Raw genomic sequence first — 26,435 nt, 5'->3', positions numbered from 1 at the left:
CCGGAACCGGAAGTCCGGATTAATTTATTTTATATTTTGATATCTAGGACTGTTACGAACGTAGTGATGCTAAATATGTATTTTTTCCCTTAATTTTTAAAGTGGTGAAAGGGGGGTGATTAGAACTTTTACTTTTATTTTTTTTAACGTTTTTCTAATTTGTACAGTATTTAATAGTTCCCTTATGGGATTTAAGCATGCAATAGTCTGATCACTTGTTCCATATATAAAGCAATGCCATACCATTGCTGTATATAGAAGACATCACAATCTCCTATGAACGTCATATGCGGGCTAGTTTTCACAGAAGTACTGTGATGAGAGATACAGGGGTCTTCAGCAGACCCCTGGCTGTTATGACAACACATCAGCACTCCTATGAGGGATCAGAAGAATGCACCTTCTGCTATTGTGCATTAAATGTCATTGTCAGAGATTGACAGCGGCATTTAACAGGTTAATGCCACTGACGCGGAGCGCCGCTCAACCATTGGCTGTTAGAGGCAGATGAAGGCTGCAGAATAGAGGCAAAGATGAGAGTGAGGTCCAATCTGAGCATGCGTGCTCAGACTACTGTCACTCAGTGAGAGGCAGCCCCACCCCCACCAATAATGTCCGCTGTTCAGTGCGTCCGATTCCGGTCCCCAGATCAAAAGTAGCCTGAGTAATAGTAATAGCGCAGCCACAAACACAGAAGCTTACAGGAGCAGTGCAGGTAATAGAAGTATATTAGAAAAATGATTATTAGGGAGAGTTAGGTCATATGCGAATGGGTTAAATTAGTAGTGGAAAACCTCTTTAAGCCTCATTTAGATTTCCGTTTTTGAATACAAATGCTATCTGTAGTTTTCATGGATAGCACTTTTACCTACAAGAGTGAGTGGGGTCATTAACATGTCCATGATTTACAGCAGAACGAGCTGTCTGCACAAAAACGTGGAAACACATCTGAGTTTGATACAAGTACAACTCTATGGGTTCATTAAAAAAAAAAAAAAAAATCGGGCAGTACTCAAATGCCATATGAGTGTAGCCCGATTTTCACAGACTGTTAGATAGGAAAAGAATAGAGAAATGTTCTCATATGAGAAAAACTGATTAAACTGATTGAGATCAGACCGAACTGATAAAACTCAGATGAATCTTACACTAAAATCACTGATGAAACTCACTCAGTTTTTCTTGTATGTAAAAAAAAAATGACACCTGAATGAGACCTTGCTTTGATAACCTTACAATTAACAGTAATATAAAAAAAAGATGAATAACCTTTTTATCCTCCTAACTAATAGAATATCATTTTTTTATGGTGAGCTGTATATTGCAGAGGTAAAGTGAGAGAAATTGTGTTCCTTTAATTCAGTGGGGAGGCCCTGACAATATCAGGTCCTCTATGAGACGGACACTAATGCCACCCCCAAACAGACCCTAATAACTCAGGATCATTGGGGTTCCCCAAATTATGACTGTTGTTTTAACAGGAAGAATAGCATTGATTCTAAAAGAATATCTGACACTTCACAGCTCTTTAAACCATATGTATGGGGGTAAGAAAAAACAAAAACAAAAAAAAACAAAACAGAAAATGTGCCCGAAGTAAATGGCCTGATCTTGAACTAGTTCTCTTAGGCTATGTTCACACACTGCGTTTTTTACCTGCGTTTTGGGTCCGTTTTTGCTGCAGAAATTTCTTGAGAAATTCTTGTAACCTTTCTGCAGACATTCCCCAGCAAAACCTATGGCAAAAAAAATTAGCTGTGCACATACTGCGTTTTTTTCTTAAGAAAATTCTTTCAGTAGATTTTCTTAAGAAAAAGAATGAGCATGTCACTTCTTTTCTGCAGCTAACTGCGTTTTTTGCCATAGATAATTGGCACAATAACGCAGGGAGCAACCAGCGGTAAAAACGCACCAAAAACGGACCGAAAACGCACCAAAAACGCACCGAAAACGCGGCAAAAACGCAGGTGCGTTTTTTAACACAGGTGCACTCTTAAGAAATTTCTTAAGAAATTTCTTAAGAAAAATCATTTTTCTAGTGTGAACATAGCCTTAAGGGGGAGTGTAACCACAGGAATGAGAGATATATAAACTGTTAGGGTACTCTCACACTGGCGTATAAAAAAGTCGGTCCCATTCTTATTCAGAAAAATAGGACAAGTGAAATCCCTTTGGTATTCCCTATACAGTGTAATGCGAGTGTGAATTATTTTCTCACTTAGCATCCGTGTGACATCCATATGACATGCATCTTTATTCTCAGCAGCTATTATTCTATAGTCATTCACAGGACCATTTACAGTGTTCTATGCTATAGAACTTATTTGATTCAGTTATCAAGTGTTTGTGGCGCCAAGCAGGTGAGGAATACAACGTCAAGTGTGTCTTGCCTAGAGTTAAGCATAGTGGTGGGGGTGTCATGGTTTGGGGCTGCATGAGTGCTGCCGGATGTGGGGAACTACAGGTCAATGACAGAACCATGAATGCCAACATGTGCTGTGCACAGCATGATCCCCTCCCTTTGGAAACTGGGCCGCAGGGCAGTATTCCAATATAATGACTCAAAACAGCTCCAAGAAGACCACTGCCTTACTAAAGAAACTGATAGTAAAGGTGCTGGACTGGCCAAGCATGTCTCCAAACCAAAACACTATTGAGCATCTGTGGGGCATCCTCAAATAGAAAGTGTAGGTACGCAAGGTGTCTAAAACAGCCACCAGCTTAGTGTTATCATGTGGGGAAAGAGGATTCCAGTGGCTCCTGTAAAGCTCTAGTGAACTCCATGCCCAATAGAGTTAACCCCTTCACCCCCAGGTGATTTTCCGTTTTTTGGGGGGTTTTTTGCTCACCTTCTTCCGAGAGCTGCAACTTTTTTATTTTTCCATCAATCTTGCCATATAAGGGCTTGTTTTTTGAGGGAGAAGCTGTACTTTTGAATGAAACCATAAATTTTACCATATAGAGTACTGGAAAACAGCAAAAAAAATTTCAAGTGCGGAAAAATTGCAAAAAAAGTGCGTTTGCACAATAGTTTTTGAGATATTTTATTCACCATGTTCTCTATATGATAAAACTGATGTGTCAGTGTGATGTCTCAAGTCGGTATGAGTTTGTAGAGTCCAAACATGTATAGGTTTACTTTTATCTAAAAGGTTAAAAAATTGCACAAGTCTGTCCAAAAAAGTGGCGACATTTTTGCGCCATTTTCCAAAACCGGTATCACTCTCATTTTTCAGGATCTATCGCTCAGTGACTGCTTATTTTTTGCGTCTCGAGCTGACGTTTTTTAACAGTACCACTTTTGCGCAGATGCCACGTTTTGATCGCCTGTTATTGCACTTTGCGCAAAATTTGCAGCAACCAAAAAAATGTAGTTTTTGCGTTTTGGAATTTTTTTGCTGTTACACCGTTTACCGATGAGATTAATTGATTTTATATTTTGATAGATCGGGTGTTTCTGAAAGCCATATGTTCTGTGTTGTCCCATGAACAGATATAAAATATTTACAAAAATGTGAGGGGTGTACTTACTTTTGTGATATCCTGTACATTTTTTCATAAGTTACCAGTATATAAATAACACATTCAGATTATGAATAGAATTTTGACATTGAACATGGACAAAGCGACTGTAAATGTAATGATTAAATAATTCAAATATATACACATACCCCATCCAAGTAAGTAGTACCATATCAAGTGCTGCTTTTCTGCAAATACAGCTACTACTATCAGTGTATGTAAATATATTCCTTCACATAGCATCCAAAAATAATTACATCCCATGAGGTAAAAGTGGATGAACTGAGATACTTTACAGCTGACCTGTGGGAAAAACAGCAAAAAAATGTTAATGTCTAGAATACGTATTTATAATCATCGATAAAGACAGATTTCTGGAAAGAGTTTCACATAGTTGAAGGCCACGTGTTATTAGAGTCATTACCTGCTACCCCTCTCATCATGTGGCCTCTCCACCCTCTAGCCGATGTAAATTGTCAGCAGTAACACAGTATATGATAGCAGCAACTAGGGAATAGTGTAAAATCAAAAATATAACTTTTTATAATTCAGTTAAAAAATACACTCAGTGATGAAGGTACAACATATAAAATACAAGGTGCATGTCACCAATATCACATCCCTTTTGGATTCTCAGAAGGTACAGTTTTGGATGGTATCTACCTTAGGTTCCGTACCCTTAAAGGAGTTGTCCGACATTAGCTTACCAAAAAATGTTGAGTTTATCTGTGCTGTATTGTTTTATAAATCATCCCTACATTGTTATTTTTTCTTTCTAACTTTTGTTCCTCTTGAATTATCCCTTTATTCTCTGCAGCTCTTTGTTTACGTTCAGCACAAGCAAACTGACCACTTCCTGTGCAAAACCGTAGTCAGAGCTGGCACCGCACGGCCTCAGTGTCCAGCCCCTCCCTCTGCCCGCCCCCTGCACACACATTCCCTGTTAGTATTCTGCCCCAGCACCTGACCTGTTATCACTCTAGCAATGGAAAAAACAGCCCCACATCGGGCTCTACACACACACACACACACACACACACAAAATCAGGCTCTGCGCCCCACATCACATCAGGCTCTGAAACCCTCCTCCCACCCACACACACACAAACACACACACGGCGCTCTGTATCGACCCCCCCCCTCACCATCGTTCTGAACCGACCCCTACCCCCATAGGGAACACATGTAGGCTACATTCACATGACCGTTCCATTTTAGCGGTCCGCAAAAAAGGTCAATTTTTCACGGATGCATCCGTGTGTCATCCGTGTGCCTTCCGTTTTTATTGCGGACCGCAAGAAAGATAAATAGATGAGTAGATATAGAGATGAATAGATAGATATAGAGACAGAGATAGAGGGATGGATGAATGCATGAATGAATAGAGGGATAGATAGATAGACAGATAGATAGATAATGGATAGATGAATAGATAGATAGATGAGAAAGACATATATAATGTCCCACCCCTCTGCATATTCTAAGCTGGAACCCTTTAGTGACTTTCATGTGGCACTAAAGAGTGCTTAACCTTGTATTTAGCCAAAAAAAAAATTAAAAAAAACAAAAACAAACGACGTGGGGTCCCCCCATCTTTTGTAGCCAGCTAGGGTAAAGCAGATGGCTGCAGCCTGCAGAGCACAGATGGCAGCTTCACCTTGGCTGGTAATCCAAAACAGAGGGCACCCCACGCTGTTATTTTAAATTAAATAAATAATTGAAATAAAAAAACATGGGGTCCCCCCCAAATTGGATCACCAGCCGAGGTAAAGCGGACAGCTGTGGTCTGGTATTCTCAGACTAGGGAGGTCCACTGTTATTGGACACTCCCCAGCCTAAAAATAGCAGGCTACAGCCGCCCCAGAAGTGGCGCATCCATTAGATGTGCCAATCCTGGCACTTTTCCCCAACTCATCCCATTGCCCTGGTGCGGTGGCAAACGGGGTAATATATGGGGTTGATGCCAGATGTGTAATGTCACCTGGCATCAAGCCCTGGGGTTAGTGATGTCAACACGTCTATCAGATACCCGACATCACCAACCCAGTCAGTAATAAAAAAAAATAGACAACAAAAAAAGTTTTATTTGAAAAAACACTCCCCAAAACATTCCCGCTTTCACCAATTTATTGAAAAGAACAATCAGGGGGGCGGAGCTAGCCGATGGCACACTGAGATGCTGTAAGAAGGAGCTCCCACACACCAGTGGTGAATTCTCACACTTCAAAGGCACTCACCGGGTCCAGGATCAGTAATGGCACGCAGGAGAGGACGGGCGACGAGTGTACAGACTCCAGAGGGGGAAGGTACAGATATCACCCGCTTTTTCGGGACCTCAGCCTCCCAGCCTGATACCTCTGCTCTCTCCAACATGGCGCTGGCAGACACTGAGGCAGGAGATAAGGCTCAGCAAACATGCAGTGGAGCGACCTCACTGTCTCCTCACATAACAGCAGCCAGCTCAGCTATAAACATAGATAAGGCACAGCAGGACACTACAGAAGGGAGTGTTGAAAACCCCCTGTCCCAGCCACAAAAGCGACTGCCAGATGAACTGCAGGCAGAGCAGGGCCCCAGCTCTGTGATACAGCAGACCCCAGCAGCCATGGGAAGTAGATCTGTGACACCCGGAGAGGAGCCTGTAATACCACAACAGCACACATCACCTAAAGAACAAAGATCCCCCACCTCCACCCGCAGAAACAAGGGAGATAAGAATAAATCAGACCAGACACAGGAGCAAGAAGAAGATTGGGATTGGAAAGCACATATCAGATCAATTCCAACCAGGCAGGAAATGGACTCTTTGCTGGGGAAATTGAGGGAATCCCATAAGCAAGACATGGCTGCTATACAGTCAGAGATCAAACAAATTGGCCAGCGTGTAGCAGCTACAGAAGAGGTGCAGGAACGGATATTTTCCCATATAGAATCACATCAACAAGTCCTATCAGAGCACACGGCCCAGATACAGGACATTCTGACCCACTTAGACGATATTGAAAACAGACATCGCCGTAATAACTTAAGGATTAGAGGGCTCACAGAAGCAGTGGCACCACCACAGCTGGATGAATGGGCACAAAAATTCTTTACCCGTCTCCTCCAACGTGACCCAGAACAACGCATAGAACTGGACCGCATCCACAGATCCCTAGGCCCCAAATCTCCTGATCCGGCCAGACCAAGAGATGTGATATGTCGGGTCCACTTCTATAAAGAAAAGGAGGCCATACTACAAAGATGCAGAGAGAAAGGAGCGGGTACATATAAAGGGACACCTCTGATTGTCCTACCAGACCTAGCACGGAGGACACTGCAACTACGCAAGGCCTTAAGACCACTACTCCAATCCCTCAAAGATAAGGATGTTCCATATCGCTGGGGATATCCATTCCAACTCACAGCAAAGAAAAATGGGAAGTCGGCGGTCTTCCGGTCCTTGGGAGACCTCCCCAACTTCCTAGGGACTTTTGAACTGCCTATGATCAGCCTGCCAGATTGGCCAACCCCGGGAGGCCCTGCACCCTTACCACCAAGAGAGCACTGGCGTCAAGTCCAGAAGAGAAGGGGTGGAGGATCCCCCCGTGATATACACCGCTGAATATCGCTGACCATCCAAAGAAAAGGACAAAAACTTCTTGGAAAACCAGGAGGCGAGATATAAATTGATTGTATTGGACTGCTTACCTGTTCATAGAGCGTCATGTATCAGTATCTTCTCTCCTCACGCTTACTTTCCTAGTCCCCCCCTTTGTTTTTTTTTTCTTCTTTTCTTCTCTTTCCTTCTCTCTCTCCCTACTCCCCTCCACTCGCCCCCTCTCCCCTCCCCTTATACCTCTTCCTTCGTATCATTCCCGCCTTGCGTCTTCCTCTTCACACACCTTCTATGAGCGCACTACTTCCTACAAACTAACTCTACTCAACCCATCTTCCCTCCCCAGCACACATACTTACAAAGGACACATGCCCTACACTAATTTCTACCCCCTTCCTCTCCTCCCCTCTTAGACATGCTCTCTACATACACCCCTCCATACGCCTCCTACACTCCGTCCTCCCACTTCTCCCCACGTCCTCCCCCCTGGTCCTTTGCCCTACACCACTTCATATTTTTTTTTTTTGTATTGTCTCACTCAATCTGTTGCTCCCCCTTTCATTCTTTACATCTGGATCCGATACTGAGCTCTGGTTTAATGGCATTTTATATTGAGTTGATAGCCTCGTGTTCTCCTGCCGATGTGCGATCCATACCCAAAACACACCAAGTAATTGGGGGTGTGGGGGAGGGGAATGGAAAAGTGATTAATCACTACTAGACTGTATACGTTGATTGTTATTCATATTACTTGTGGGCGTTCGCCGCAGAGGGGAGTTCCTGAAAGACCGTAGGCTTTCCCGCACCTCTATTAGGGACGTGGCAGAGTGCCACATTAGACAATAGTCTACCAGTAGATACCTAAGATCAGTAGGCACCCTAGTCCTACTTAGCTTATCTAATTTTACCTTTCACCACTATCTTATCTCTGCTCTTTCTCTTCTCCCCTTGGTTTTCCCTATACCCTGCCTACCCTTTTCTGTGATGTCGCACCTCACCTTTTGCACTTACAATACTAAAGGCTTAAATAAACCCGAAAAGAGAAGTCAGATCCTATATCGCCTGCACAGGAAGGGAGTTAAAATAGCCCTATTTCAAGAGACACACTTCATAGCCTCCAACACTCCCAACTGTAAAACCAAGAATTACCCGACATGGTTCCATGGCCCACACCCCAACAAGAAGGCATGTGGGGTTTCCATTGCTTTTCACAAGACATTCCAGCCAACAGTTCTCGACACACTCACTAGCCCGGAGGGACGCTGGCTATTTCTTAGAATATCTTTCCTGAATAATACTTATACAATCGCTAACATCTATTTCCCAAATCAGGACCAGGTATCCTTTGGAGTGGAGACTCTGGAGAAGCTGGCAGAGTTTGCGGGTGGCACCTGTATCATCTTGGGAGGAGACTTCAACCTTGTGCTGGATCCAGCCATGGATTCGTCCTCTGGTAGGTCTGCAATCCCTTCCTCGGCACTACGCAGATTAAAACGAGAACTAACATCCCTTAAACTAGTCGATCTTTGGAGGGTCTTACATCCCGGAGTCAGAGACTACAGTTTTCATTCCACAGTTCATAATAGCTACACCAGACTAGACCACATTTTCATATCCCACGACCTGCTAGACAAATCCCCGGGTTGTTCAATGGATGTTTTTCTCTGGTCGGACCACGCGCCAGTATATGGGGAAATTGGGGTGAGAGATATGGGGGGGGTGGGACACACATGGAGACTGAACGACAACCTGCTCAAGAATGAGCAATGCCTGGAGGATATTCATAAAACCATTGCAAACTTCAAAATAGATCATATGGCAGATCCCACACCTGCCCCGGTCAAATGGGAAGCGTTGAAATGTATGATCAGGGGGGTCTGCATATCCCATGGATCCAGAATTAAAAAAGAAAGTGCAAGGGAACTAAAAGAACTGTTAGCACAACTAGGCCATAAAGAAACGATAAACAAAACCAAATCCAGTGACACCATTAAAACGGAAATTTCTACTATCCGCCACCAAATATTATCTATCCTTGACCGAAAATCACTGTGTATCAGAGATAAATTTCGTAGGAATATCTTTGAGTTTGGAGATAAAAGTGGACGATTGTTAGCCAGGACCCTTCACCCCAGACAGGCACAAACCCCAATATTAGCGTTAAACTCACAGACAGGAACCCAGATACATTCCACCCCTGACATATTAGAAGAATTCAGAAACTACTATACAAAACTTTATAACATCCGATCCCCACATGCCCCATCACCTGATGCGAGACATCGCGACATTTGGGAATACTTAAACAAATATGCCCCAGACCCCCTTGAAGATGCGGTAGCTGAAGACATAGACGAGGATTTCTCAGACACAGAGCTAAGCGATGCCATTAAAACCCTTAAAGTGGGTAAAAGCCCTGGTCCTGATGGGTTCACCCCCCGGTTTTACAAAATATGTGGAGGGGCCTGCAGCCCTATAATGCTGAAAGCCTTCAATTCCATAACCAACACATGCCAGTTCCCTAAACAGACACTCCAAGCCCGAATAACTGTAATCCCCAAGCCTGGCAGGGACCCACTGACCTGCTCTAATTACAGACCTATCTCACTAATAAATGTGGATATTAAATTGTACTCTAAAATGATAGCCCTGAGACTAGGCCCCCTCATACCCAAACTAATCCACAAAGACCAGGTGGGATTTGTCCCAGGGAGGGAGGCACGGGACAACACTATTAGAACCCTGTCCCTAGTGGCCCAGGCACGTCAGCGTCAAATCCCAATGTGCCTCTTGACAGTAGATGCTGAAAAGGCATTTGACAGAGTCCATTGGTTTTTTTTAGAAGCCACGATGCAGGCAATCGGCGTCCGTTCGCGCTTACTACAATGGATAAAAGCATTATATCACGAACCAACGGCACAAGTGGGCGTGAACGGACGCCTGTCAGCTCCATTTAATATTAGAAACGGTACCAGACAGGGATGCCCCCTATCGCCATACCTATACATCCTGGTAATGGAATCCCTAGCAAATGCACTCAGGGAAAACCCTTCGATAAAAGGGATACAGATCGGACAAACATCTCATAAATTAGCACTATTTGCGGACAATCTCTTGATATATGTGACACAGCCGAAGACTAGTTTGCCCAACATACTGCAGGAGTTTGAGATCTTTGGCAGACTCTCCAATTTTAAAGTACACCTACAAAAAACAGAGATCTTAAATGTATCGCTACCATCCGTAGAAGAGAATACTCTCAAACCCGCCTTCCCCTTTAAGTGGGCCAGCAATTACATTAAATATCTGGGGATTAGGGTTTCTCCCAACCACCAAGATCTATATAATTACAATTTCCCAGACCTTTTAAAAAATATCCACAAAGACCTCATAGCATGGCATAACCTCCCCATTTCCTGGTTCGGCAGGGTCAATACAATTAAAATGGATGTCCTACCTAAAATACTATACCTGTTTCAAACTATCCCACTGAACCTAGGAGAAAATGTCTTCCTCAAGTTAAAGAAGATGATCAGCAATTTTATATGGCGTGGCACCAAACCCCGACTGAAATACTCAATGCTGATTAAATCTCGCTGGGACGGAGGGGCGGGGCTCCCGGATCTTAAAGCTTATCACGCAGCAGCGGTGGGTGGTTGCATATTGGATCTCCTGCACAGTAAAGACAGAAAATTGTGGGTGGAGATTGAATGTGACCTATGCCCGAATATGGCACACGGAATCTTCTGGTTGTCATCTAGAACTAACCTTGGGACCCTGGAAGTTTCCCCAATCCTCTTGTCCCTGGCTACAGCGTGGAGGACAGCCAATAGACGATATAGATTGACAGGAGAACCGGGTCCTATGACGCCTCTGGTGGGCAACCCCGCGTTTCAATGCTGGTTTCACGAACCTCATCCCAGACTGATTTCAACGCCAATGGGAAGGATTCCACGAGTTAAAGACGTAATTACCCAACAGGGATGCAAACCACTGATATCCCTGCTTGGAAACCGGCCACGGGAACCAGGCTACTGGTTCCAATATCTACAACTACGTAGTTTCATAGATTCTCTGGCTCCGGGATCTGAGATACATAAGGAGCTGACTCCATTTGAAAAACTATGCTTCCTTAGAGAAACACCCCCTCACATAGTCTCAATAATCTACAACATAGCAGTGCCCGAGGGGGATGGAGGAGACGACTTGCCTGACTACGTTAGACATTGGCAAACAGAATTGTGCCAGACTTTTCCCAAGGCACAATGGTGTAAGTCATTTAACCTAACACATAAATCCACCATTTCTTGTAGAATGCAGGAACTCAATTATAAAATCCTCTCACGGTGGTATAGGACACCCGCCAGACTACATAAAATGTTCCCAGAGGTATCTGACGCCTGTTGGAGGTGCAAGACCTCAGTGGGCACAATGCTACATATCTGGTGGACCTGCCCAGGGATACAGGGTCTTTGGAAAGATGTCTTTGCTCTCTATAACCATTTACATCACACGGAAGTGACACCCTCACCGGAAGTGGCCCTCTTATCAATGTATACAGGGGCAGTCTCCAAGGCGAAGAAAGGCTTGCTCTCGTACTTTATGATTTCAATGAGACAAATCATACCGAGGCATTGGAGATCCCCCTGTACATTGAGGAGAGCAGACTGGGTAGAGGCTATGGATGGCCTGCGGCGTCTGGAGGAGTTGAGAGCGTTTGACGAAGGGAAAGACTCCTTGTGTTTCTCGGTTTGGTACCCGTGGCTTCAGTATAGAGAAACACAGCAATTTCAAACCTGGTTACTCACAGGCGCTCTATCACAATAAATATTCAAGAAGCCGGGATGGGCTCCCGGACACAGAAGTTGGGCGGCATCACAATACAGACCTTCTCCTCCTCCCCCCCATTTCCTCATGTCTTCCCCTCCTTCCCTTTTTCTCTACCTATCTTTCTCTCCCTCTCTCTATATCTCTTTCTCACCTAATTGATATACATAGGGTCATGTTTTCATACCTATTGAACCAGACTATACAGAAGGAAGTTGCCTTTAACACTTTACACGGAATAAATATAAAGATAGAAGATTATTACATGTTAAAATTAAGATGTTCTATAGGATGTTATACAGATTTTAAGTTCCACATGATTTGCGATACATTTCATAGTACCATACGTTTTACGAGACTTAAAGACATAGGTTATTTTATAATCTTCATATGCTGTAACATTGGGTAACATGAAAGACCCTTATACATTTCTTATCTTCTGTTATATGAAAACTTTTGAAATAATAAAGAAATATTAAACGAAAAGAACAATCAAATCCGGGTCCGGCGTAATCCAATAAGGGGGTCACATGACTATCCATACCATAGTAAATGTCCCAGTCAATGAAGAACAGAATGTTCCCCATTGGCTGGGAGAGCAATGCAGTGACCTGAGCTAACATCAATAGCCCAGGTCACTGCAGGGGATTACGAGCACTGCTGCCAGAATGTTAGATGAGACATTACCTGCTGTGACGATCTCCTCTTCACTCGTGTCAGCGATGTCACTGACTTCTATGCCCGCCGCGTTCTCAGCAGTATCGCCCATGACGTCACCGCTAGTGACGTGAGAACGCAGCGGGCATAGGCGGCAGTGACAGCGCTGACAGGAGTGAAGAGGAGATCGTCACAGCAGGTAATGATCTCATCTGCCTCCTGGAGGCAGCGCTCTTCATCCCCGTGGCTGCCAGCACTGCAGGGTGAGAAGCTGCATGCGGGCAGACACACACTGCAATGAAGGCAGCCGCAGGGCTGGAGTGGGACACAGACTGCACGGGCACTCCTGCTATCCTGGCAGGGGGCCTGGTGCTGGCGGTGACACCGTGGGCAGGGAGAGTATGGGGTGCGAGGGAATGTGTGGGAGGGTGCAGGGAAGGGGGCAGGGACTCACGCACTGTACAGCCCAGCAGGGTGGCAACATGCTGTTCCAGATTTGCATGTCAACATGGTTCTGCCCATGTTGACATGAAATGACCGGAAGCAGCAAAATCGCGGCAGGAGCGGTCACATGACCACTCTGAGTCAGGGGAGAGGGGCTGACAGCAGGGCAGGTAAGTGGTCACTATCTACTTACCTGCCCCAATGTAGCCCAATAGGGTAATAATGAAAAAAAGTAAAAATAAGCCGGATAACCCCTTTAAGGTGAACTATCCACAAGGTAGTAAGAACCTTAAAAGGTAAAGATCCCCAGCAGCCTTATATAAGCATTAATAAGCTTTAAACTTATTCCAATAATGGAAAAAATGATGTTTATAGTTTAGTGTATCAATTACAATTTTATCCAACAGTCGTGGTCATCAAACCTCCTACAAGAGAATTAAATGCGCAATCTAGCTATAACATAGCAACAGGATATTACAAAATTACAGTGATGATATTTTGTATTGAAAGATCACAGTGCGGATGATTGTAATAAATGATCATCAGTGGATGTCAGGAACAGTAGAGTCAGTTACACTCAGATCATCAAGGCATTCGATGTCCTCCATGTGCTTGGCACTATCCCTAGAATTAACAGTAGGTTTCACATCTATGACAGCATGACTTCCGCCCTGACATGGGCAGCCCAAATCTAACTCTATATAGCTGTGATCCTAGGACACCCAATCAGTCTCCCATCGCATTTCTTCTGCTAGTATTCATCATGGGAATTGCTAAGTAAATCCAAGGCTATTAGAAACCTATGTTGAGACCCAGGTATTCCTTCGGAAAGCCCAAACCTGCTAAATGGGTATGCAATTTATACATGTTTAATGTTAATGTTACCACATCCCACATCAATTTCTTGTGAGGTAATATGTTAGATCAATATCATACTTTGGCGAGTGGTCAATACCGACATCTGGTACCTGTCCTTGATATTTCTTCGTATGCATTACTTTCCCAACGATATCATATATACCTTCTGCACTCACCACAGGTCTCCAATACAAACGTGCCGCCAAACAAAAGTACCGTGTTGGTCATTTTCCGCAGAGAGCATAGTAGAAAAACATCCCCATTTTGTCATACCTTCCATGCGCTCCAGGCTTGAATACAAAACTGCGCTTTGCTTCCGGATTCCATTGTATTCCAAAGAGGAACGTGCAATCCATGAATGAATTATGTGCATGAAATTAATGGCCCCTCATACTAAGGCCTCTGCCACACTTACGTGACAAAACATAACGTTTTTTGTCACGTACGTGTTAAAGGGGTGGTTTTGTCCCCGTGTGCAGTGTTTATGGCACGTACGTGTTCTCCGTGTGTTATACGTAATAACACGCGGAGAACGGAAAGCCCCGCCTTACCTGCATCATCCGGCGCTGTCTGTGGTGCTGAATGACAGCGTCTGGCCAAAGCCACGCCCCGCTGACGCTGCTTCCGGCCCCCAGTGAAGAAGAAGCGTTGTTCAAATTCACTGGGAGACGGATGCAGGGGACAGCCGCGGCAGAGACTGCAGGTATGGTGGAGGCGAGTATGTGTTTTTATTATTTTTACACTGACACGTGTCTTTCTCCGGCGCGTGTCACACGGGCCCGCATCCACACTACATCCGTGTGGTACGGGTGCGGGCCGTGTGACACCCGTGCTGCCGGAGCAACACGGACATGTTAGTGTTTTTAAAAAACGGACACACGTAAGTACGCAACGGACACACGTTCCGTTCCTGAATACTTACGTGTGTCCAAAACAATAACAATACATAGGACCACGTGGGCCCGTGTCTCCGGTATGTGAAAAAAAAGGCACACACGTACCGGAGGCACGTGAATGTGGCAGAGGCCTAAGAAAATGTTCTATAGCTTCAATTTCCTTTTGGTGGGGTATTGATGAAGAGGGCCTCTACGTCAATAGTAGCAAGGAAAGCAATAGGTTCAATTGTCAACCCATCAAGTTTCAATAAAAGGTCTGCAGTATCCCTGACGTAGTAGGGTAGTGCTGTAACAAAGTGCCTTAGAACTTCATTGATATATATGTCCACATTCTGACTGAGGTTATTAATGCCCTATACCAGGGGTCTCAAACTCGGCTGGGTGTATGGGCCGCACAGAGGAAAAAAATAATTTGGGGGGCCGCATTCTTTGCAGGACAAGGTGACATTTTTATTGGTACCATATATATTTTTTTACACACCTTTGGATGACTGATTTTCAACATTTTTCACTTGTTTATTATAACAAATGTGCACATTCTTTGGTTAAATCTAAAAAAAAATAATTTGATGTTAAAAAAAAGTCATGCCTTATTTTGTTATTTTTTTACATTTTATCCCATTCTTGTAACTAATAGTGTTACAATTATCACGATATAGAAATTTTGGCCAACATGTTTTAGTAATGTTCCCTATCCTATAGTAATGTGCCCACCTTGTCCCCATCCTATAGTAATGACCCCAGCCTTGTCCCTATTATATAGTAATGTCCCCATCCAATAGTATTATGCCCATCCTTGTAATGTCCCCATCTTTTAGTAATGTCCCCATCCTATAGACATGTGCCCACCTTGTCCCCATGCTATAGACATGTGCCCACCTTGTCCCCATCCTATAGACATGTGCCCACCTTGTCCCCATCCTATAGTCATGTGCCCACCTTGTCCCCATCCTGTAGTCATGTGCCCACCTTGTCCCCATCCTATAGTCATGTGCCCACCTTGTCCCCATCCTATAGACATGTGCCCACCTTGTCCCCATCCTATAGTCATGTGCCCACCTTGTCCCCATCCTGTAGTCATGTGCCCACCTTGTCCCCATCCTATAGTCATGTGCCCACCTTGTCCCCATCCTATAGACATGTGCCCACCTTGTCCCCATCCTATAGTCATGTGCCCACCTTGTCCCCATCCTGTAGTCATGTGCCCACCTTGTCCCCATCCTATAGTCATGTGCCCACCTTGTCCCCATCCTATAGACATGTGCCCACCTTGTCCCCATCCTATAGTCATGTGCCCACCTTGTCCCCATCCTGTAGTCATGTGCCCACCTTGTCCCCATCCTGTAGTCATGTGCCCACCTTGTCCCCATCCTATAGTCATGTGCCCACCTTGTCCCCATCCTATAGACATGTGCCCACCTTGTCCCCATCCTATAGTCATGTGCCCACCTTGTCCCCATCCTGTAGTCATGTGCCCACCTTGTCCCTATTCTAGTCATGTGCCCACCTTGTCCCCATCCTATAGACATGTGCCCACCTTGTCCCCATCCTATAGACATGTGCCCACCTTGTCCCCATCCTATAGACATGTGCCCACCTTGTCCCCATCCTATAGTCATGTGCTCACCTTGTCCCCATCCTATAGACATGTGCCCACCTTGTCCCTATTCTATAGTCATGTGCCCACCTTGTCCCTATTCTAGTCATGTGCCCACCTTGTCCCCATCCTATAGACATGTGCCCACCTTGTCCCCATCCTATAGACATGTGCCCACCTTGTCCCCATCCTATAGACATGTGCCCACCTTGTCCCTATTCTATAGTCATGTGCCCACCTTGTCCCCATGCTATAGTCATGTGCCCACCTTGTCCCCATCCTATAGACATGTGCCCACCTTGTCCCCATCCTGTAGTCATGTGCCCACCTTGTCCCCATCCTATAGTACTGTGCCCACCTTGTCCCCATCCTGTAGTCATGTGCCCACCTTGTCCCCATCCTATAGACATGTGCCCACCTTGTCCCCATCCTATAGTCATGTGCCCACCTTGTCCCTATTCTATAGTACTGTGCCCACCTTGTCCCCATCCTATAGTCATGTGCCCACCTTGTCCCCATGCTATAGTCATGTGCCCACCTTGTCCCCATTCTATAGACATGTGCCCACCTTGTCCCCATTCTATAGACATGTGCCCACCTTGTCCCTATTCTATAGACATGTGCCCACCTTGTCTCCATCCTATAGTACTGTGCCCACCTTGTCCCCATCCTATAGACATGTGCCCACCTTGTCCCTATTCTATAGTAATGTCCCCATCCTGTAGTAATGGGTGGTGGGGGCAGTGGCGGCGGCGGGTGAAAGGTGATAACTTACCGATCGCTCTCGGCTTCCACCCACAGATTCCTGAGTGAAGCTGAGGGGGCGGTCTCTGGCCCCAGATCCACAGTGATTGGACAGATCGGTCACAAGGCCGGTTTCTCCAATCAGAGCTGGGGGCGGGTGAAACAGAGGTCACCCAGCTCCAGCCAATGATCGGTGCTAGAGCTGCACTGATCAGGGCTGGATTTCAATGTTACAGCCATTTTCAATGGCTAAAATATTACAGTGGCTGTGATTGGCTGACGAATGCCGCACAGCCAATCACAGCCTCCGTAGGTCCGGGGAGGAGACACCACCCCTCCTGAGGTCCCCTCCTCCCCGAATCTAAGGTATTTGCTATTGGCAATGCAAACGGCGATCGCAGCCACCGAAGCTGCGATTTCGCCATGACGTACTAGGTATGTCATGGATCCTTAAGTACCAGGGAGCCATAACATACCCAGTACGTCATAGGTCGCTAAGGGGTTAATGTGCCGTCCTTCACATACACAAAAAATAAAAAAAACACCATTCTTCTCACCTGTCCCGCGTTCCCTCGGCTCCTCATCTCTGCTTCTTGCTGTCTGCAGGCCCATGCACCCGGTGACTATCGCGGCCGGTGCAGGGGCCGCAGCCCCTGGCAGAGATTTATGTCAGATCAGATGGTTGTTTTGCCGGCGCTGCGTGGGCACAGTCCTTGCCTCTGAGAATGCAGCGCCGGCAAAACACTCATCTAACAAAGTGCAGACAGTGGCTGCGGCCCCTGCACCGGCCGCGATAGTGAACAGGGGCACGGGCCTGGGGGCCGCACGAAGCAGTCTGACGGGCCGCATGCGGCCCGCGGGCCGCGTGTTTGAGACCCCTGCCCTATACTATGGGTTTCCCTTTAGGGGGTCCAGGCCCTTGTGTATCTTTGGCAGGCTATAGAATGTGGCCACCAATGTGTCGGTTGGTAAAAGACAGCCATATTCAGCTTCACGCATCATTTTTTCAGGCATCTCTCTATCCAGAATATCTTTTAATTCTCTAAAATATTCTCCTGTGGGGTTTGAGGATAACATGTCATGTGTTTTTATCTTTTAGAATATTCATACTCCGTTTTTTATATTGGTTTACGTTGAGAAATCCCGCTTTACCCCCTTTGTCAGATGGCATCACTACGATGTTTCTGTCATTCTCCAAATCCCTGAGGGATAGTTTCCCTTAAAGGTACAGAACCTAAAAGGTAGATATCATCCAAAACTGTATCTTCTGAGAATCCAAAAGGGATGTGATATAGGCAACATGCACCTTGTATTTTATATTTTGCACCTTAATCACTGTGTGGATTTTTTAAATGAATTTTTAAATATTTTGTATTTACACTATTCCCCAATTGTTGCTATCATATTTGATTGTGAGGAACTGTAGTAGTTTTGTTTGGAGCTGCGGTATTGCTACATACAGTATCATAATATACCATAAAAAAGTAGGTTTGGAATGTCATCAAGAAATGCCAAATTCACATGCGCTAGTCCTGATCTGAAGAACAGGTAGTGATGCAGAACAATTTAAAGCTCATGTAAGATATGGAGCCAGGTCCGGCTCCAGGTTTTTGTGGGCCTCGGGCGGAAGAGTCCCAGTGGGCCCCATCCACACACAGACACCGATACGAACACGTACATATACATATTTAAAGACAAACTCACAAAAATACATATAAACAGACAAATCTATATAGTCATATACACTTATAGACACACACGCGCACACACACACACAACTCTGCTACAGGCAGACAAACACACACAACTCTGCTACATACAGGCAGACAAACACACACAACTCTGCTACATACAGGCAGACAAACACACACAACTCTGCTACATACAGACACACACAACTCTGCTACAGGCAGACAAACAACTCTGCTACATACAGGCAGACAAACACACACAACTCTGCTACATACAGACAGACAAGCACACACACACACACACACACACAAGTCTGCTGCATACAGACAGACACACACAACTCTGCTACATACAGACACACACACACAACTCTGCTACATACAGACAAACACACACAACTCTGCTGCTCTGTGGGGCCCGTACCCGCGGCTCGGCGAGGACAGCACCCGCGGCTCGGCGGGGACAGCACCTGCGGCATTGGCGGGGACAGCACCCATGGCTCGGGAGGGACAGCACCCGCGGCTCGGCGGGGACAGCACCCGCGGCTCGGTGGGGACAGCACCCGCGGCATCGGCGGGGACAGCACCCGCGGCATCGGCGGGGACAGCACCCGCGGCATCGGCGGGGACAGCACCCGCGGCATCGGCGGGGACAGCACCCGCGGCATCGGCGGGGACAGCACCCGAGGCGGTAGCTCCGCCCACAGATGAAGTTCAAACCAGGATGTCTGCGCGCCTTAAAGTGACGGCGCTGAAGATTGCTGCCGAGGACTGCGGTCCCTGGAACTCGGCCGGGGGCAGCAGAACTGTAAAGGCGAGTGGGCCCCGGCCAAGGGACAGGAGAACTGACGAGGCCGAGTGGGCCCCCCGGCTCTCCAGGGCCCCGGCATTTGCCCGGGTTTGCCGGGTGCTGACGCCGGCCCTGTATGGAGCCCTATTGGGGACAAACAAGGATAAAGTTACGAATGTATATGACATAGTGAAACCACTTTAGGGGGGCAAAACTGATGACAGGTTTTCTTTAACAGCACAAGAATGGGAATGAACTTCATAATTGTTTTTTAATTATGGACACTTTAATTTTATATATGATCTTAGCTACTTAGAGTGCAAACAACTGAGTGTACAAAACAATACTACTGTTTAAGTTAAATTTGTAAGTTTTAACTCTACATGTGTTAGAAGACAGTATCAGTGGCGGTCTAAGGCATCGATTCTAACTGTTTATGCCAGTAAAACTTTGAAAAGTTGCACAAAAATGTGACATTTAGTATTTTCCCACCAGTCATGGTAGTGTTCCACCCAAGCAAGCAGAGCATGGGGGGGGGGGGTAACGTCCCCCTGTCTAGTTAATGACCATACATTTTGTGTCTGACTGGAATAAGATTTCTGTTGAGGTGCATGGAGACATGTTTCTCCTAATTAATCTGGCGCCTCTTAGTCCACCACCCCTGTTCATTGAGACTTGCATGTATGTAGTGGGTGGGCCTACCCCCTACTAGTTTAGCATAGTTTACCCGGCATTGTGATTATTAAAAGTGTTGATTTTATTATATACATGTGTTGTGTTAGGGCACCCCCTAGTGGCCGGGTGGGACGGCTGTTGCCACCGGGGAAGGAGGAGTCGGCCGGATATCTAGGGAAGGTCTGAGTGTGTGTGAGGTAGTAGGATCCGGGACAGCAGGCAGTGAACATCTAGAGCGGCAAATGTGAGTGTGTGAGCGGAACACCAGGGGACACCGGAGTAAAGGAGGTGGACGCAACCTCAGGGTCTATTCCGCTGGTGTGGGTCCAGTGCGTGCTTGACCGGAGAGTGGGAGCCCAGAGAAGAGGAGTATCTAGGGCATATCCCCACCAGAGGGCGCGTTTGGGCAGGTTGTCCCCAGCTCCACCAATTCTGCCGGATTCTGCTGACCGGAGTGTTACTTTTCTGTGTGAATAAATGTCAGTTTTTATGCATTCCAACTTTTGCCTGAAGACTCTTTATGCATCGGTCGGGGAAAGAGACGCCTCACTCTGCACACTTAAGTCAGCCCCAGAAGTTGAGGAAGTGGTGGAACCAGGGGTCTGCCTCAGTATCAGTGCCACGACTACAAGGCCAGAGGCTCCCCTGGCCCATAACTTCATGTACATCGCCAGTCTTAATGAATTGAGGCCCATGCCTTTACTCATTGCAAAATGAAAGGGATTCACAAGTAAATTGCTTTTTTAGACTCACTTAACAGCAATGCTGTTGAGCTAAATTTTTAATGCACAACTATCAGCAACAAAACCCCAAAAAACGTGCACCAGTCTAAATGGATGTGCGGCTCCAGGGAGAAAATTAAGTTATAGTCTCTCTGCACCTGCTAGACTGCAGTCATTTTGGCGGCGGTGGGGCTGTGAACAGTCATCACCATGTACACCGTGTATACAGTCATGGCCAAAAGTGTTTGCAGTCTTGAAATTGTTCCAAAAAATGAAGTATTTCTCCCAGAAAATTATTGCAATTACACATATTTTGTTATACACATGTTTATTTCCTTTATGTGTATTGGAACAACACAAAAAAAAATAAAAACAGAAAAAAAGGCACAAACCCCCAAAAATGTGTGAGACAAAATTGTTGACACACTTGAAAAAATTGCAGGTAAACAACTGTGTTTCAAGCATTTCAAGCATGTCATGCTCACTCAAACTCACCTGTGGCAAGTAACAGGTGTGGGCAATATAAAAATCACAACTGAAACCAGATAAAAAGCGGAGAAGTTAACTCAATATTTGTATTGTGTGTCTGTGTGTGTCACACTAAGCATGAAGGACAGATACAGCCCTGCTCATTGTTATTGGCACCCGTGAAGTTTAAGTACATAATGTGAAATATCACTTGAAAAAAACAAATGATTCAAGTGAAAGAGCGTTTTTGCATAGAGCACTCATGTAAACACAAAATTGCAAATGATAAAAAAAAAAACTATTTTAAACAAAAAACAAAACAATGGGACTGAAAAATAGGAAAAACCTGAGGCTTGCTGTGAAACTAGTATTAGCACCCTTTACTTTAAATGAATATGGAAATACATTTTGACTCGCCTGTGGTACATCACAAATGAAATCACCTGTGATAAATTGTTGGTGCTCATGTGATATAAATTAGCCAATGAATGATGACTTCAGTGTTTTAAACAGCCACATGGTAGGCCCTGTTCTTTTGTCACAATGGTGAAGACAAAGGAGTTGTCTGAGGATATTAAAACTGTTATTATTAGCAATAACTCAAGACTTCCAAAGGGTATAAGGCCATCTCCAAAGACATTGGTATCTAAATTTCAACAGTGTGCAATGTTAAGAAGTTTGCCAAGCATGGAACCGTCAAGGAAAATTGACAAGAGAGGTCTTCAAAAGGTAGGTGCAAATGGTGAATAAAACACCACGTCAAAACATCCAAAGACCTGAAGGGCAACCTGGAACTGTCTGGGGGTATAGTTTCAACAAATACCATATGCCGCACACTAAATCAAGCAGACCTTTATAGGCAAAGGCCAAGGAAGAAAAGATTGCTGAAGAAGACATAAAACGGAACAACTGATGTTTGTCAAAGAGTATCTTGACAATCCACAATCCTTCTGGGAAAATGTTCTGTAGACAGATGAAACAAAAATAGATATTTTTGACAATGCAAAGCAACAGTGCTACGAAGCTTAAAAGGAAAATAACACCCTACCAATAGTTAAGCATGTTAGAGGATACATAATGCTGTGGGGTTGCTTTGCTGTGTCTGGTACTGGAGGCCTTAACTGTATCACAGGATTCATGAAATCAGAGAATTATCAAGTTATTTTAGAGTGAAATATCCTACCCAGTGTAAGAAAACTTAGTTTGAGTAAAAAATCATGGAATCTCCAGCAAGACAATTACACAAAGCAATCCCAGTAAACATCTTTGGGGTGAGCTGAAATCTGCCATTGGAAAAAATAAAAAAAATAACCCTGCAAGCATTCAAGAGCTTGAACAAACTGTAAAGGAAGAGTGGAAGAAAATACTAGCTGAGAAGTGCAAGAAGCTTATAGATAGCTAAACGTTTGAAAGCGGTCATCAATTCCAAAGGGCGTGCAACCAAGTATTAATTAGGGGTGCCTTTATTACAGCACATGCTGTTTGTTTCTTCTTTGAAATTAAAACATATAAGTTGGCAAACAATGTTTTATTGTTGTATAAATTTGGACCACCAATTAAAAAATCCAGATGATACAACTTTGGTACATTTCAATTTACTTCTGAAGATATTGTACAATCTTTGAAAAAAATTAAGGAGTGCCAAAATTGGTGAGCAGCACTGTAGAGGAGAAGATGACTGAGGACTTGAGAACCAAAATTGTAGAAAAATATCAACAATCTCCAGAGATCTTGATGTTCCTTTGTTCACAGTGCACAACATAATCAAGCAGTTTACAACCCATGGCACTGGAGCTAATCGTCCTGGACATTGACAGCAGAGAAAAATTGATGAAAGCTTGCAACGCAGGATTGTTGGATGGTGAATAAGCAGCCCTAATCAAGTTCCAAAGAATTTCAAGCTGTCCTGCAGGTTCAGGGTGCATCAGTGTCAGAGCAAACTATCCATTGACATTTGAATTAAATAAAATGCTTTGGCAGGAGATCTAGGAGGACCCCACTGTTGACATAGAGACATAAAAAAACTAGACTGCAGTTTGCCAAAATGTATGCAAGTAAGCCAAAATTCCTTTTGGGAAAGCATCTTGTGGACAGATGAGAGAAGACACTGATTTTTAGTAAAGCAGATCATTCTACTGTTCACCAAAAACAGAGTGAGGCAAACATAGAAAAGAACACAGTACGTATGGTCGCATATGTTGAAGGCTCAAATATGTTTTGGATATGGTTTGCTGCCTCTGGAACTGGGTCCTTGACTATGTGCAAGGCATCATGGAATCTGAAGCTTACCAAAGGCTTTTGGGTGGCAATGTATTGAGTTCCCAGTGTTAGAATGCTGGATTTACATCCTAGGTCATATGTCTTCCAGCAGGACAATGACTTCAATCATACTTCAAGAAGCACACAGGACTGGATGAAAACGAAGCACTGGAGAGCTCTGAAGTGGCCACCAATGAGTCAGGACCTAAATTCCATTTAAAAACCTGTGGAGAAATCTTATAATTGCTGTTGGGATAAGATACTCTTCAAATATTAGAGACTTGGAGCAGTTTGTAAAAAAAAGAGTGATCAAAAATTCCAATTGAAACATTTTTAAGCTTGTTGATAGTAATAGGAAGTGATTAATTACAGTTATTTATTCCAAAGGGTGTGCAACCACATATTAAGTTGATAGTGCCAAAATTTTGTCCAGCCCATTTTTGGGGGTTTGTGTGAAATTACCTCCAATTTGCCTTTTTCTCAGTTTTTTTGTATTGTTCTAAGACACACATAGGAAATGCATGTGTTTAACAAAACATGTAATTCAATAATTATCTGGGAGAAATACTTCTTCATTTTCTGGAACAATTTCAGGGGTGCCAACACTTTCGGCATGAATGCACAGTGTGCGAGCCGTAATCACTGCACCTGCTACTTTACAAACATCCTGCTCTCCAGCTTGAGTGTTGAGAAGGATATCGGACAAAGAACATGGCGAGTGACTGTGTAGTAAGTGCTGACTGCTCACAGCCACAATGTTGCTACAAGTCAGCGGATGCTGAGTGAAAATAATTTAATTTTCTCCCTGTAGCTGCATTTTCAATTAGACACAATAATAATATTTATTCACTTATGTAGCGCTACTAATTCCATAGCGCTTTACATACATCAGGAACACTATCCTCATTGGGGCTCACAATCTAAGGTCCCTACCAGTCTGGCTTTGGAGTGTGGGAGTAAACCGGAGAACCCGGAGGAAACCCACACAAACAAGAACATACAAACTCCTTGCAGATGTTGTCCTTGGTAGGATATGCACTGTGTATGACCGGAAGTTCAGAAGACATGTACGTGAGCCATCTTCTGACCTTACGGTCTTGCACAGTGCGTCTTATGATGACACTCTTCTTCTTAGCTTTTTATGCTTAGAAAACTGTTCATTCACTCTAAATTTACTGCTTGAATCCATCTCCAGAGAGAAGACCGCATTCTGCTTCAGTGGCAGAGCAGGATACATGCTGCTCAGACGTTTATAGAGAGTTCCACTACTTTTAAAGGAACAATTTGTACCTTATATATGTATGGCTGCATTCATGTGACAGGTCTGTGTGCTGCTTGATTTTGTATGGAAAAAATTAAGGTGGTAAATGATGGTAAATCTAAAGCAAAGGTATTACTTCAATTAAATTGTCACTAGTTTACACATATAAGAGGAAAGTGTATGGGCAATAGATAAGTGTCTAAAGGCTACTTTACACACTGCGATATCGGTCCCGATATCGCTAGTGTGGGTACCCACCCCCATCTGTTGCGCGACACGGGCATATCGCTGCCCGTGCCGCACAACATCGCCCACAGCCGTCACACATACTTACCTGTCCGGCGACGTCGCTGTGACCGGCGAACCGCCTCCTTTCTAAGGGGGCGGTCTGTGCGGCGGCACAGCGACGTCACTGAAACGTCACTGAACCGCCGCCCAATAGCAGCGGAGGGGCGGAGATGAGCGGGACGTAACATCCCGCCCACCTCCTTCCTTCCGCATAGCGGCCGGGAGGCAGGTAAGGGGAGCTTCCTCGTTCCTGCGACGTCACACGCAGCGATGTGTGCTGCCGCAGGAACGAGGAACAACCTCGTTACTGCTGCAGTAACGAGATTTGAGAATGGACCCCCGTGTCGCCGATTAGCGATTTTGCACGTTTTTGCAACGATGCAAAATCGCTTATCGATGTCACACGCAACGGCATCGCTAATGCGGCCGGATGTGCGTCACGAATTCCGTGACCCCAACGACTCCGCATTAGCGATGTCGTAGCGTGTAAAGCCCGCTTTAGGCTACATTCACACGTCCATGTAACTCGTCCTTGTGCTAGCTGTTTTCAATTCTCGGATAAAACACTGACCCACAGAGATTCACTGATCCCTGCACAGTGTTAAAACCGATTTAGTGTCTTCTGTCATGTGAAACTCAGAGCGTGTCTTATTCTCTAAAATTAAAATATTTTCTTTATTAAATACTATAAAGGTTCCCAACCAGAGAGGTCCCATTCAGGAGACCAGAGGCCCCTGTGTAGACACGTTTACCCAGTAAATATATGGGTTACTCAAGAGAACAAAGGATCCTTGGTGAGGCACAATCGCCCTCTATACCAAGGAGAAGGCATGTAATAGAGTCTTGACATCATGATCACCGCGTCAGGAAGTTATACCTGCAAAGGGGAAGTAAATCCATCATTGATCTGCATAGGGAGTATGCAGGAAATTGTCTACACTAAGCAGCCCAGTAAGTGACTGACACATCGCTGGAATCAGGTTCTCTGTCCCTACATTATGCTGGTCTCAGATTAGGTGGCAAAAGCCTGGAGACAGATTCCCTTTATTAATATAAATAATTTAATATTGGAGCCTTTCTATACTCTCTTTAATCTAGTTATCACCTATTTTGTATTTTTGTCCGTCTACCATGTCTT

At 44.8% G+C, this 26,435-nt stretch overlaps 1 protein-coding gene across 1 annotated transcript in view; it reads right to left on the bottom strand.

Annotated features, from left to right (window-relative positions):
• The window catches only part of CALCRL (calcitonin receptor like receptor), a 353,836-nt gene that overhangs the window by 29,944 nt on the left and 297,457 nt on the right, over positions 1 to 26,435 (bottom strand). Inside the window, exon 8 of the mRNA XM_075317814.1 lies at positions 3,672 to 3,825. Coding sequence (XP_075173929.1) covers positions 3,672 to 3,825 — 154 coding nt within the window. The remainder of the gene's footprint in view (positions 1 to 3,671; positions 3,826 to 26,435) is intronic.

This window comes from Anomaloglossus baeobatrachus, chromosome 7 (assembly GCF_048569485.1).
Source record: "Anomaloglossus baeobatrachus isolate aAnoBae1 chromosome 7, aAnoBae1.hap1, whole genome shotgun sequence".
Taxonomy (NCBI): Eukaryota; Metazoa; Chordata; class Amphibia; order Anura; family Aromobatidae; genus Anomaloglossus; species Anomaloglossus baeobatrachus.
The sequence above is the reverse complement of the archived record's forward strand: the minus strand, read 5'-3'. Positions and strand labels throughout refer to the sequence as shown.